Raw genomic sequence first — 14,790 nt, 5'->3', positions numbered from 1 at the left:
GGAGTGGGAGAGAAAGGGAGGGGTGGGAGAGAGAGAGGGAGGGAGGGAGGGGTGGGAGAGTGGGAGGGAGGGAGGGGTGGGAGAGAGAGAGGGAGGGAGGGGTGGGAGAGAGAGATGGAGGAGTGAGAGAGAGAGAGGGAGGGAGGGGTGGGAGAGAGAGATGGAGGAGTGGGAGAGAGAGAGGGAGGGGTGGGAGAGAGAGGGAGGGAGGGGTGGGAGAGAGAGAGGGAGGGAGGGGTGGGGGAGAGAGAGAGGGAGGGAGGGGTGGGAAAGAGAGAGAGAGGGAGGGAGGGGTGGGAGAGAGAGAGGGAGGGAGGGGTGGGAGAGAGAGAGGGAGGGAGGGGTGGGAGAGGGAGAGGGAGGGAGGAGTGGGAGAGAGAGGGAGGGGTGGGAGAGAGAGGGAGGGGTGGGAGAGAGGAGGGGATGAAGAGAGGAAAAGCGAGGAAGGAGGATGGAGGTGGGGAGAGGGACTCACCAATCGTTGCTATACACTGCAGGAGGGAGAGGTGCGAGCAGGGGGTGAGACAGAGAGACAGAGACAGAGACAGAGAGATGGAGATTGGGGGGGGGGGGAGGAGGAAGAGGATAAAACACTTTATGAAACACACACATGCACACATGTTAGTATAGAAGATGCTCATGAACATGTTCGCATGTTTTCCCTTAATGTTCATGGGGTTATTTTATTATTATTATTATGATTATCTATATATTAATACTGAAGGACCAATTTTGTGCTCCTCCCAACGGTCGCGCCACGTTTTTCTCGGTACTGTGACCTGGACTGAAAGAAACTTCGTACCTGTAAGAGTGCATCGCACATAGTGGCAAGTCAACTTTGAACTCTGAAGCAGAATAAACACTTTTCGTTGAGACGGGGGCGAGGAGTGAAGAAACGGGGGCAGGGAGTGAAGAGGCGGGGGCGGGGGATGAAGAAACGGGGGATGGGAGTGAAGAGGCAGGGGCGGGAGATGAAGAAACGGGGCGAGGAGTGAAGAGGCAGGGGCGGGGGATGAAGAAACGGGGGCAGGGAGTGAAGAGGCAGGGGCGGGAGATGAAGAAACGGGGGATGGGAGTGAAGAGGCAGGGGCGGGAGATGAAGAAACGGGGGCAGGGAGTGAAGAGGCAGGGGCGGGGGATGAAGAAACGGGGGCGAGGAGTGAAGAGGCAGGGGCGGGGGATGAAGAAACGGGGGCAGGGAGTGAAGAGGCAGGGGCGGGAGATGAAGAAACGGGGATGGGAGTGAAGAGGCAGGGCGGGGGATGAAGAAACGGGGGCGAGGGAGTGAAGAGGCAGGGCGGGAGATGAAGAAACGGGGGCAGGGAGTGAAGAGGCGGGGCGGGGGATGAAGAAACGGGGGCAGGGAGTGAAGAGGCGGGGCGGGAGATGAAGAAACGGGGGCAGGGAGTGAAGAGGCGGGGGCGGGAGATGAAGAAACGGGGGCAGGGAGTGAAGAGGCGGGGGCGGGGGATGAAGAAACGGGGCAGGGAGTGAAGAGGCGGGGCGGGAGATGAAGAAACGGGGGCAGGGAGTGAAGAGGCGGGGCGGGAGATGAAGAAACGGGGGCAGGGAGTGAAGAGGCAGGGGCGGGAGATGAAGAAACGGGGGCAGGGAGTGAAGAGGCGGGGCGGGGGATGAAGAGGCGGGGGCGGGGGATGAAGAAACGGGGGCAGGGAGTGAAGAGGCGGGGCGGGAGATGAAGAAACGGGGGCAGGGAGTGAAGAGGCGGGGCGGGAGATGAAGAAACGGGGGCAGGGAGTGAAGAGGCGGGGGCGGGGGATGAAGAAACGGGGGCAGGGAGTGAAGAGGCGGGGGCGGGGGATGAAGAGGCGGGGCGGGGGATGAAGAGACGGGGCGGGGAATGAAGAGGCGGGGGCGAGGAGTGAAGAGGCGGGGGCAAGGTAAGCAAATTTTTGGGCGGGGGTAAGCAAATTGAAAGTGGGAGACGGGGGGAAATGGGGTGGGGGATGAGTGGGCGGGGGCTGGGGTGAATTAGGTGGGGTTGAGTGTGAGGGGGTGGACAGGGGGTGGGGGCAGGGGGCACGTGGGGCGGGGAATCAAGAGACGGGGGTCGGGGAGTGAAGAGGCGGGCCGGGGCCGGGGTAAATTACATTTTTGGGCGGGGGTAAGCAAATTGAAGTCGGGGAGTGGGAGGTGGGGGGGAATGGGGTAGGGGCAGGGGATGAGTAGGCGGGGGCAATCCCGCCCTGTCCAGTCTATGTCCCTTGAGTGTGGGTGAGCTGGTGAGGGTGGTTGAATGAACGGAATCCGTCTGTGAAGGTGTTTTGGCGAGTTATTATTATTATTATTATTATTATTATTATTATTTTGGGCATCGAACCGCCCATTATACACCGCCCAAATTAAGGGATACGTTTACTCTGTGCGACAAGTTTGGCTAAAACTGCAATGACGAACAAAAACCTTCATCGATGACGATGTTTCCCCACGAGCTCCAGTTTCAGGCGGTTTTGTCAATGTTTTCACAGTTTTCCCCCTTTTTCGATTTAAACCATCACATCTGTAAAGGAGTCACGTGATGATTGTAAAACTGTCGCTCCGTTTGCTTCTATCTTCCGGCACCTCCTTTCTGGTCTTGCACTCTCTGCTCCCTTTCCTTGCAGGTGAACCTGTAACCCACCTGCGGAGAAAACCTGGAGAAAATCCAGGTTCACCGCTCACCTGTACTCATTTGTTGTTGGCCTGTTTTTTCACCTGTGGAACAAACTTCCCATTGTTTGTTTGTTTGTTCAATCCCATTGTTGTATCCAGTGTTTCAACACAGCCCGTCATTCCCGACCATCTCAACTCATCCACCATGTACATGTACCCATCATCTATTTTACCCCCATGAACTCTCCCCAATCCCACCCATCCCCCCTCTTTCCGTTTTTTGTTCCATTTTGGTTTCATCCTCGTATCGGTTTTCCCTTCCTCTTCTTGTTATAGATCCGTAACCTGTGTGATAGTTCTCGCTCTTCCATGAGGCTCGACTTGACACACCAAAAAAAATACAAAAACATATTAGACAGGTGAACCTTTTTACCTGGAAGGCACGAACCATGACCCCCCCTCCGCCCACCGTGTATTTCACGGTATGTAATAAATGGATGTACGAATTAATCGGCTGACCTCGAACGTTCCGAAGGAACACGAAACGTGTTGTAAGTTTTGAGTGTGTCAGTGTTTCTTGATGAGTTGGAGCACGAGCAAGCTTGCCGGGCCAAACGTCCTCTTGTGCAGGTTTCCTCGTGCGATTGATGCAGCCACACCTGTGCGGCCACACCTGTGCGCGATTTGCATTTAAAGCCGTTTACCGGTATGGGATTTTTTTCCCTCCCCTCTCTCTCTCTCTCCTCGTCGTTACTTTTCGGACCGTACGAGTAAATTCCTTTGAGGAGTTTTCGAGTCATTGGATTTAATTTATAGATTTTTTTTTTCTTGTCTGTTTGCGCGCCCAATGACGGGTGTGGGACGGTGTGTGGGTGAGGAGGTGCAAGGCTTGCTGTGCGACCCCCTCTCTCCACCACCACTCTCCTCCAGCACCGTGAAGGTGTGCGTTGGTTTCATTTTATTACTGTTGGAGGAAAAATGGAGAGAAGCTGTTGGGTTCAAGTTGTATGAATCGATTGTTGTTTGAAAATGAAGAAGTCTTGTCGAATGGGTGGGATATTAAATTGAGGAGTACTGTGCACTGCACTGCTGCACTTTGATGGACATTTAACAATTCGAGTTGTAGACAGAGACTGAGACTGAGCTGGTTGTGTTGACATGTACAGTAGTGGGGCAACTTAGCCAAATATAGCATAACAATTGTGCATTTTGTGAGGAAAGCACCAAATTTGGCACACTAGTGGCCTAACATATTATGAACAGATTTGGATATTGGGCCATCTCAAAATTTTTGATGGCAGTGGAAAATGGCTGCCACAGCCATCAGCGGCTGAATTTGAGATGGCCCAATATCCAAATCTGTTCATAATATGATCGGCTACTAGTGTGCCAAATTTGGTGCTTTCCTCACAAAATGCACAATTGTTGTGCTAAGTTGCCCCACTACAGGGAAAGTGTGACGGGTAAACTTTTTTTTCGTAATTTAATACATTGATTATTATCTTTTTATGCAGTGATTTGTATCGAGGACCGTTCATCGTCAGTGTAATCATGCAATTTTACTTTCAAACTTTCAGAAGTTTAGTGAACAAATCCATACAATTGGTATTTATTATTATTATTAATATTATTATTTATAAACTGTTTCTCTGATCATCACAAGTTGTAAAGTGACTTAATTTTTACTAGATCCGTGAACCCGTTGGGACAGCGGTTGATGGAAAAAAAAAACATTTCAAGAAAAAAAAAAAAAGATAGCTCCAGCGAACTCTACCGCTGAGGTTGTTTCCATTGATCAAATTCTCCCGAAGAGTACTTGACTGAATTGGGAATTGATTTTTTAAAATAATTTTTTCGTTGCCCGATTCTAATGAAACTTGATACTGCAAACCGCAGGTGAATGGTGAGTAAGGTGGTCCTAAAAAATTTGTGCTATAGTGTCCCGTTTTGGCTGTATTTTGGGAACATACATACATACATACATACATGTGTGTATATGTGTATATATATATGTATATATATATACATATGACGAGTTTTAGTAATATAGATAGATGTATTAATTAGGATGGTCGAGAGGTATCCCTGTGTTTGAGATATGTAAAAGAGGTTGGCTTGCTTTTCAGTTGCAGTAACCTGTTGAGAATGTGCACCTTTTTGAAAGTGTTTGCTCACCGAAGATGTATTTTCCTGTTGATTGTCCTGTACCGTGTGCTGTTTGTTTGTGCATGAATGGAAGGTGTCTGGTGTTGTGCAGGATGCTGAAGGAAAGTCTGAGGACTCTGCGGATGCTTTGCGGGTGTACCTCCGAATCAGGCCGTTGTCCTCCGAAGAGATTGCCCGTGGTGAGGATCAGGTAAGGGTGACCGTATGAACGAGGCACCTCCTGACCGGTTAACGTTGCAGCAACTCGTGGTTGCAGGATTACCGAGCGCATACGAAGTGAAGAACAAGGTTAACAAATTGGTTAATGTCCATCTGTTTTATCAGTTTTCTGATCGAGGAACAACTTATTTAAATAGAATGTTATATTTTGAACATCAATAGGAAGACAAGTTTTCCGTTATGTTCTCCTTTGGCTCTGACTATGTCCGAGTCCCGACTGCGCACGTGCAGTGTGAGATAATATTGTCGTGTTAACACGGACCACTGAGCGGATAGGACCAACTGGCTTTAACTTCCTCGGACTGCGTCAATTATGGCGGCTTTACACGGGCATGCGCAATTGTGAGGAGAAACACGAGAACCTCAAAGCTTTTATAAAACCAACGGGGTTTATTCCCTAAACAAACGAACTGGAGGAAGATTGACCCCATAAAGGAAGAGGATGAAAGGTTGGAAGAAAGGGAATGCAGTTAAATAATTGATGATGCACAGTGAGGTAAAATAAATCTAAGGCTCCCAACTCCTGACTTGGATGGGGAAAGGGAACAACAAACATGTGGCTTATCTCTGGTGGTGGGGGAGATGAATGAGAAGGGGGATTGGTGCTGAAGCGGCCACAAGCAGGCGATGAGGTGGGGAAGACTATGAACAGGCAGCAGGTATACAAAACGGGCACAGAGTGAAGGCAGAACGCTCTCTGAATTGGCTCTCTCCCAAAATGCACCGAACCCATCCCATCCAGGCTTCTGCCCTCACTCCCTGGACAATACTCTGCTCCTGGAGGTGTCCATAGCTCTGCTCCCCTCTCCTCTACCTCTCTACCTCTCTACCTCTCCCTTGCCCAGCAGAGCCCCAAGGCCACCCAGTGGGACATTACAAGCTGTTAAACGTATAATTTCCTGAACGTTGATCACTAATTAATGATTACGATGCACCATCCCCTGTATGATGCACATTCAAAAAAGACTTCTTAAGCTACACTTCTCTCACTTTATTCCTGGTGTTGGCTTAATGTTTAGTGATGGGCTTTGGATCCTAGGGTCCTTGATTCAAATCCCCCTCAGCTGTGGAATTAATACTAGGTGGGTTAACTCGGCCTGTCATCCTTCCGAGGTTGGCAAACTGAGTGCCAGCATGCTGGTATGCTGTGTCACAGTGGCAACCTGTCCAGGATTGTGCCCAATAACCAAGGAGACTGTTTAAGCAGCACCAATGCTCTGCACAGAATATGGTCCCAATCTCCTCTCCTCCTCCTGGCTTGTTACATCGAGATTGGCTAACGACTCGTACATGGACCATTGATTCTATACTTGTATCTGTCCTATGGCCATGTGTGAACCCCCCCTAGCCCCCCCCCCTCACAAACATAACACAATTTCTACTCTGTCTACCTGGCAGTCAAACAAAATTTTGAAAATCATTCCAAACAGGAAAGTTGCTGTTTTTCAGGGCGTCATAAAGGACACAAACGGGCATGAATAACTAATGGAATGTGCTCGACAGGATGATGTAAAGTGCCGGTAAAATCCAGAATTTATTTATTTATACAGCTTTAAACCTTAACCAAAATTTAATCGTATACTTTAACACTGCAGAGCACAAATCACCTTCTTTGCACTTCCCAGAACCATGATTCATTGTTATGGATTTTAGAATAGGATCTGACAAATGTACACAACATCCAGGTCCTCAGACAGTTATTACCATAAATGCATGTTCAGAATAGATACATCCCCTTGTCTGGTGGAATTTTAACTCTTTACTGCTTTGGAGAAGGGTAGAGAACAGGTTCCCTTTTTATATATATATATATATATATATATATATATATATATATATATATATATATATATATATATATATATATATATATATATATATATATATATATATATATATATATATATATATATATATATATATATATCGTGGCGCATTATGTGATACCGGTCGTCTGTCCGTCCATCCATCCGCACTCTAAGTTTTCAACTTTCACATTTCATATTTGGTGCATAGGTACAGACTGTGGAGACGGTGTGTCGTGACATACGTTCATCATCTAGAGTGGTTGCCATGGCAACCAGGATGCTGTTTTCCATGCAGTAGCACAATTCTGTATATACCTTCTTGTCCGGGTGTATATTGTGCTTACTTGAGCTCTTGTTTTCTTTTGGGATAACCTTTTCCTCTTTATGACACGTTCTTGATGTATGATTTTACGTCAGTGTGTACCAGCGGAAAATGCTCGGCCGCATTACTTAAGATCTAATCAAGATAATATTGTTCCATCGCAGAGGGTGCATTCCCGGTCAGGATGCAATGTGACCTCCAGTTAAATGGCAAATTAGATGGTGGATACTGTAACTCATGGTTAATTGATTGGCGTTTGTGGTTGTTAAGCAACAAAGTTAATTGTGAGCAGTGGCTCCAGGTCAGGTTCTTGTTAGGAGAAACGAGGATTAACCCCCTCATTTACTCGGTACCCATGGCTGTAACTATCTGTATGTATATATGTTCGGGGTGAAGAAGCTGCCAATAGGGCCATGTACTATGGTGATCACTAAAGCCTCTATCTTCTAAACTGTGACTCTTACAATGTATAAGGGTTGTGCGTAAGACTGCTTCAATATTACTAAGCTGCTGGATTAATTTATTGATATTTTTTTCTCTCTCTTCTTCCCCCCCCCCCCATCTTCATTTGTTTTGGAGAATCTCCTGTTCTATAATTTCGAAGAAGTCCTCTTATTTAGTATTCTAGTTTGGCTGTGCTTGGATGGGTTTGAGGGTCGTGGTGTAGCGGCTGATACCCGAATCCTATCCAGGTTCCTCCTGATGACTCGATCTTTGCTCTTTACTTCTTTGGGTTCCTCTTGATGACTCCAATGCAGTATTTGGTCTTTCATTTCATTCTAGACTTATACTTTTGAAATATAAAATTCCCATAAAAAAACCTTGATCACAGAATAATAAATAGTATGTTTGAAGTTTTTTATTTTTTATTTTTTTTTTGTTGTAAGCAATTTTGTTTCTTCTCCCCCCCCCCCCCCAACACCCAGTGGTTAACTATATTGTTATTGGTGGTGCTGATATTGGCAATGTTGTCGAAGTTTTTTCTCTTTTTTTCCTTCCTTTGAGAGAAATAAGGTTAAGTTGATAGTGGGACAACAATTTGTCACAACTGGCAAGAGAATATATAAATAAAGGGAGGAAATGCTGAAACCAGCAAGTAAGAGAGTTGGGTTAGGAGAGGTTAAAGGATTAATAAAGCTCTCGGGTTGGGAGAAGGGCTGACGTGCAGTGGCTATGCACTGCTTGCTTGAAGCCCCGTAGGGAAAAGTTGGAAAGAACCATTCTTTGGAGGGCTGTTCCAAAGATGGAAGAAGCGAGGAATAATGGATACTGTGGGATTTTAATGTTTGGAATGGATTGCAATATTTGGATCAACTTGTTGGATACCGATGCTTTTCCATTCACAAATAAATGTTTTTGGGATATTTTGAATATCTCTGACTCTTTTTCAATGCAACACACAATGGAATTTTAATTGTTAAACTAAATACAGGAGTAGAAGTGTAACTTTTCTAAATGTATACATTTTTCAATCTTGGGTTTTGTTGAAATCTGTGTTTATGGGGCAGCAACTATTAAAACTCGTATACATGTGAAAGGATCAGAGGTCATTGCAAAGCAGACAGCATGGGCATGAGGCTTGATGAGAGGATGGCTTGAAATTCTCTTGAAATCATAGCTTGTTGGGGTAAGGAAATAGTGTTCCAAGGTTGGGAAGAAAGGTTTGCGGGTGGGTAGCAGCATGGACTTTGGTAAATCGAGGCGGATTCTCAATTGAACATGTGGACTTGATATAACTTAGGCAGGATGGAGCTTTGAGTGAGTGGCATGAGTAAGGCTTTCACAAAGCTCAAGAAAATTTCTACAAACTGCTAACCTTGTCAAGGTAAACAAGTCTGCTTTTCATCTTAATAATGTTCGCTGCTTATTCATGATATTGTCTTTGCCTGATGTTTATGCCTGTTTTCTGTGGTGCATGCAGGGTTGTGTGCACATACATGATGATTGTACGGTCAAGCTCACAGCCCCACTCGGTATGACACGTGGTGTGGTTGATTCTGTGCAGCAGTTCACTTTTACACAGGTAGGTGCCGACTGGGATGAAGCAAACTTTTCATTGGTGGAAAAAGAGCAATAAAAGAAATTGACAATGAGGTTCAATTTTCTGCAGCTGTAGTGAAATGTATTTTGACACAACTGTGATCAATTGATTGAAGTGATTCTTCACCATTGAGAGACGGGGCCAAAAATGATAAATGGCATGATGTATCAAAAAGTTATATTTCTGATCATTTGGTTGACAGGTCGGATGTTTGATAACGACATATAAAAAAATGACCGTTTTTACAGCCATTTTCCCTTGCTGTGCAGGGGTTGGGCTTTTTCTTGAGGCAATGTTTTATGGCCGGATGCCCTTCCTGATGCCAACCCTGGTCGCCTCTTACGACACACAGGGATATGGTACACCTATTCTTACTGGGGCATACACCGGGACCAGTACACTGGTACTCATTTCGCCGACCTCGGAAGGATGACAGGCTGAGTCAACCCCCTGGTGTTAATTCAGTAGCCAACGGGGCTTGAACTCAAGACCCTGGGATCCCAAGCCACCACCCTAACCACTAAGCCAACACCAGGCTTATGTTTGATAATGACAAATCGATTCAATTTTGGTGAGGTTCTGAATAATTTTCCAAGTGATTCTTCACCATTGGGGTGGGCCAAAAATGACTTGTAGTATGATATTTCAAAACATTGTGGATGGGTTATGACAAAACTTGTTTGAGTTTGGTAGGTGACAAGAACAAGCCCATAAGATTTTGGTTTCGGTCCGGATGCAGATCCGGCCTATTGGTGGGATGAAAAACATAAACTAATCAGCCTGGTGGAGGTACGCGCTCGACTGAGTGCCGTTATAGTTCGCCATGGTTTTCTTGTTACTTCCGCCACTGAAGGTGGAAGGAGGTTGTTTTTTCATCCCTGCCTGTTTGTGTGCAGAATATATCAAAAAGTTGTGGACAGATTCAGATGAAATTCAGTGCTCAGGTTGGGTATGGTAAGGAACAATTGATTTGATTTAGGTGAAGGTTTGGATTCATTTCCAGCTACTAGAAAATTAAGTGATTGGGCAAAAAAAATACCATATACTGTTGGACCCTGGTTCGGTTTATAAAAATGCGAATAATCACTGTTTATAAAATGTGACCTGCTTCGACACTTGCGACCCTGTGCTTCTTCACGTATTAACGTTTTAAAAAATATTTTAAAAACATTATTATTTATTCATTTATTTCTCATATTCGTGTTTTTTCACAAGATTTCTTATTTTAATTTTTACTTTTTATTTTTTCTCATGATTCACGAACAGCCGGAAACTTATCCCTCCCCTTTTTCCACTGAAACAAAGCTCCAACATCATGGATTCGACATTTGCAGAATTTTTAATGAACATATCCCCCACAAATAGTGGGGGTCCGACAGTATAGCACGATATCTCAAAGTTGTGGACGGGTTTGGGTGAAATTTGGTGGACACTGGTGTTTGGCAAGGAAGAATTGATTCAATTTTGGTGAAGATCCGGATGTGAGAATTTTTCAATTAATTAAAAAAAAGTTATTCTTCACCATTTTGATGGGGCCAAAAATGATATTTTATATTTCAAAAATTATTGTGCCCAATATGTTCTTCCAGAACAGTATTGCATGGCAGAGGTATGCGTTCTCATGAGTGCCCTCTTAGTTTTGTATGTAAAAGGGAAATGTGTTCTTTGAACTTTATTGCATAATCCTTGGAAAGTTTCCTCTTTTTTTTTTTTTTCATAGTTTTCTGTTTTCATATACAAGTTTTTTTAATGAATGTATGGTGATTTTGATGAAGTTTGCAATGAATTATATTGATCAATATTTAGATATAATATGCGTGCAGGTATAGGATTGTTTCCTAACTGCACCTGACCGATGAATTGTCATTGAACTTCATCAGAACTCACTTTCTGGTGCATTTCCAGAAGGTGTTACACCCATGAACAAATAGTCATTTTGATGAGGAAATAAAGATAGCTGCTCTTTAGAAAGATTCTGCAAAATTCTTTGAAAAGAGTTTGATATCGTGTGATGGTAGCTGAGCTAAATTGCCAGCTATGTTTGCCATTTTAAGAAACCGAGCAGTTACGTGTTTGAGTGGATTATAGCTCAGGAATGATGGGCAGTTTTCTTGAAAACATTTCCATAAGTGCATTCAACCAGCATGCTTTTCTGAGGTTGTTGGTCCAATCCACTCACTTTTGTTATGATCTTCCCAACCCTGCTACATCCAGGTATTTTCACCCTCTGTGAGCCAGCAGAAATTGTATGATGCCACAATGTGTGACATGGTTCGAGACTTCATGAATGGGACAAACACCTTGATTTTTGCTTATGGGGTGACCAATTCTGGGAAAACGTACACTATTCAAGGTACTCCATAATTTCCACCCCTGCCTGAAAATTGGTCATCTCCCTTTGGAGTTGATTATTTTAATTTAGTATATATTTTATCTTCCTCTGGTGTTTTTTGTTGTTGTTGTTTTGCACTGTTCTTGGGCTCAGAGAGGAGCTTGTACATATAATATTATGCAGGACAAACACAGTAGCCACGAGTGTGCTTTAATGTTCATCACAAGGATTTCAGACTGCGTGCGTGTGTCCTCCAAAACTCCAAAACCATGAAACCTATGAGCCTAAAACTTTGCATGCATACTAAGAAAACTCCAAGGAAGTGCATGACTGAAAATTGGGTGTTTGGGTTAATTAAAACGTACCTTTTGAAGATAATTAATGGCCTTATTTAATTGTATCCTTGGTAACCTCACTGAGGTCTGAAGCTGTGATTTTTCTTGGCCTGCTCAACCATCCCTTGACTTGGAATAGGCTGCAACGATTTCTTAACAATAAAGTTTTTTTTTTTTTCTTTTTTTTTCACTTTACTCATGTTATCAAATGCCTGTTCATCATAGCTATGAATCGCTGTATATATTACTTTTGTAAGTGCGATAGTTTTTCAAAGCTTTAAGTGATTTCATCCATTATATGATACGATTTTCCACGATCTGCTCTCATCGACTAATTAACGTATATCATCGAAATATGATTTCAGCTTTGAAGATCAAATATCGTCTGGACTAAATAAGTGTCAAAATCTGGAGTGAAATCTGATAATTTAAAGAAATAACGAGTCTTGTAACTAAGCCGATATACGTATTTACTTTAAGCAAGCAAGGTTATGTTCCCTCCTTCATTCATGCACAAGAAAATGTGAAATTTCCAAAGCATTAAACTTATCTTTTTTTCTACTGTTTGGAGAATTATATTGAGTGAACAAAATATTTAGGAATGTACCAAAATTAATCGGCTTCATTGAGCTATATGATTTAATGCATTTACTACAAGATCTCGCACCCTGTCCTCCAAAGGGACTGCCTATCCACAGCGTCTGCGAGATCTGTCTATTTTTAGAGGTTTAGTGAGGTGCTCTACAGGGAGTCAAAGCAAATCTGGTGAAAAATGGACATTTTAAAATAAAGTTGTAATGGTTACACTGATTGCGAACCAATGTACCATGTGACTCGTGCACAGACGAGCAGACAATGTGGCGGATCAACTGCAATGTTTATCTCATGGGGTGATTGAACTTTGCAATGTCTCCAGGGTTCTGCATTAAACAGCAACTCTTTTGTGGATTTGTCAGGTCAGGTTCGATCTGTGACCTGCTACAGGTACCATGTAAACCTGTACTAACCTGTTCCATGGTCGGGTTGTCGGCGACTAAACCGTCTCCCCCACCAGGTTTTCTGGTGAGGAGGGTGTTTGGATATGGACACCCAGCAGGATTAAAAACAAAACCTGTCAAAGGGCGGAGGAGCTCCTTGTGAGCCAACGGCCATCCATATCTAGTGCCCAACTGTGTCTGCGGACGTCCTCCTGCAGTTGGGTTACTTCTTATTAGGAGGTTGGTGGCAGGATTTGCACTCCAGCCACCGTAAAACGCTTCATTCCGCAAAACGCAAAAACGCAAAAAAATCTGAAAACCCACTCCGTGGGAGTACCTCCTGTGCAGCTTCCCTTCGCAGGGCAGCTCACCGGATGATGGGATTGGGGCAAAGCCTTCGGGACCCCCAATCTTTGATAGGAGGGAAACCACGGGGTAACATCCTTGGGTCAGATTGCGGGAGAGTGTGTCGGAGTGGTGCTGAGGTGTCGTCCACCAGACGGCGGTCTCCTTGGGTTAACCTGAGGCGGTCCCTTCGGGTGGGTGCCTGGAATGTCCTATCCCTAAGAGAGGATGATCACCTGTCTCTGTTATCATCTGAGCTCAAGCGTTTGGACATCGGGATTGCAGCTCTCTCTGAGGTTCGGAGACCGGATTGCGGCGAGATAATGGTGGGTGGTTACACCTACTATTGGTCTGGTCGCTCTGATGGTTACCATACCCAAGGAGTTGCTGTAGCTGTGTCCAATAAGCTGACCCCAATGATAATTGAGGTAACACCGGTCAACGAGCGTATTATGAGATTAAGGATTCGTCACTCCTTAGGTGTCATTTCCCTGGTCTCTATTTATGCTCCGACTGAGGCGAGTGATCTTACCGTGAAGGATGCATTCTACGCCACACTCGAGTCTGTGGTTGATCAGTGCCCCAGACGAGATACACTTCTAGTCTTGGGGGATTTCAATGCATCGACTGGAACTGATAGGGGATGGTTATGAGGTGTGTGTTGGTCCCCATGGGTCAGGAACTATGAACCAGAATAGCACTAAGTTCCTTGACTTTGCAAGAAGTCATGGACTTAGGGTGGCTGGTTCATGGTTTCAGCGCCCGCAAGCTCATCGCTGGACTTGGTATTCCAACGCTGGCGGTGTGGCAAAGGAGATTGACCATGTCCTCATTGACGGTCGTTGGAGGATGATCCAGAACTGCAGGGTCTACCGGAGTGCTCAGTTCCTCAATACTGACCACAGGCTTGTTGTAGCAACTCTAAAGCTGCACCTTAAATCCTGGAGAATGGTACCATCCCAGCCTAGGCTGGATGTTGCCAAGCTCAGGGATGAGAGAGTAGCTGAGGAGTTTGCGAACAGGCTGAGTGGACACTTGGGGGGTCTGGGTGCTTTGGGGGTCCTGAAGAGTTGTGGAGCACCTTCAAGACCACCGTCCTTGATGTTGCCGGTGGATGCCTTGGAGTTCACCGCAGGGCAAAGAAGAATTTTGTCTCTCAAGGGACACTGGATACCATTGACCAGAGTCGCAGGGCCAGGCTGAATGGCAGAGCTGAGCTGTTCAGGGAGCTGAGGCGTAAAACTGTACGTGCACTGAGGGTGGACAAGGAGGCCTATGTGCGAGGAATCTGTGAGGGGGTAGAGCATCACCTGTGGACAGGTGATTCTCGTCCCGCTTACAGGGGAATTCGCGCATTACGTTCATCCAAGCCCATCCCTCGGAGCACTGCAGTTCGAGCAGAGAGTGGTAGGCTCTTGACAGAGGAGTCTGAAGTGAGGGCCCGCTGGGCCGGTTACTTTGAGCGGTTGTACCAGGCTGATCCCCCAGCTGTCGAGTTGGACGTCAAGGGTGTTACAATCCCTGTTGCTGACCCTCGAATCAACTGTGGTCCACCATCGCTTGTGGAAACACGGGCTGCGGTGAACCAGTTGAAACGGGGCAAAGCTCCAGGGATCTGTGGCATCCATGCTG

General features: G+C 45.4%; 1 protein-coding gene across 2 annotated transcripts in view; it reads left to right on the top strand.

Annotated features, from left to right (window-relative positions):
- Positions 1–3,339: 3,339 nt before the first annotated feature.
- Positions 3,340–14,790, top strand: part of LOC147023463 (kinesin-like protein KIF20A) — a 42,952-nt gene continuing 31,501 nt past the window's right edge. The window contains exons 1-4 of one of the 2 annotated variants that reach the window (XM_085888880.1): positions 3,340–3,553; positions 4,871–4,969; positions 9,050–9,151; positions 11,384–11,522. In XM_085888880.1, coding sequence (XP_085745006.1) covers positions 3,461–3,553; positions 4,871–4,969; positions 9,050–9,151; positions 11,384–11,522 — 433 coding nt within the window. In that variant the 5' untranslated portion in view covers positions 3,340–3,460. The remainder of the gene's footprint in view (positions 3,554–4,870; positions 4,970–9,049; positions 9,152–11,383; positions 11,523–14,790) is intronic. The other variant, XM_085888879.1, reaches the window with a different exon arrangement.

This window comes from Eptatretus burgeri, chromosome 7 (genome assembly GCF_056783735.1).
Source record: "Eptatretus burgeri isolate ZD-2024b chromosome 7, Ebu_testis_v1, whole genome shotgun sequence".
Taxonomy (NCBI): domain Eukaryota; kingdom Metazoa; phylum Chordata; class Myxini; order Myxiniformes; family Myxinidae; genus Eptatretus; species Eptatretus burgeri.
This window is presented reverse-complemented; position numbering and strand designations above follow the sequence as displayed.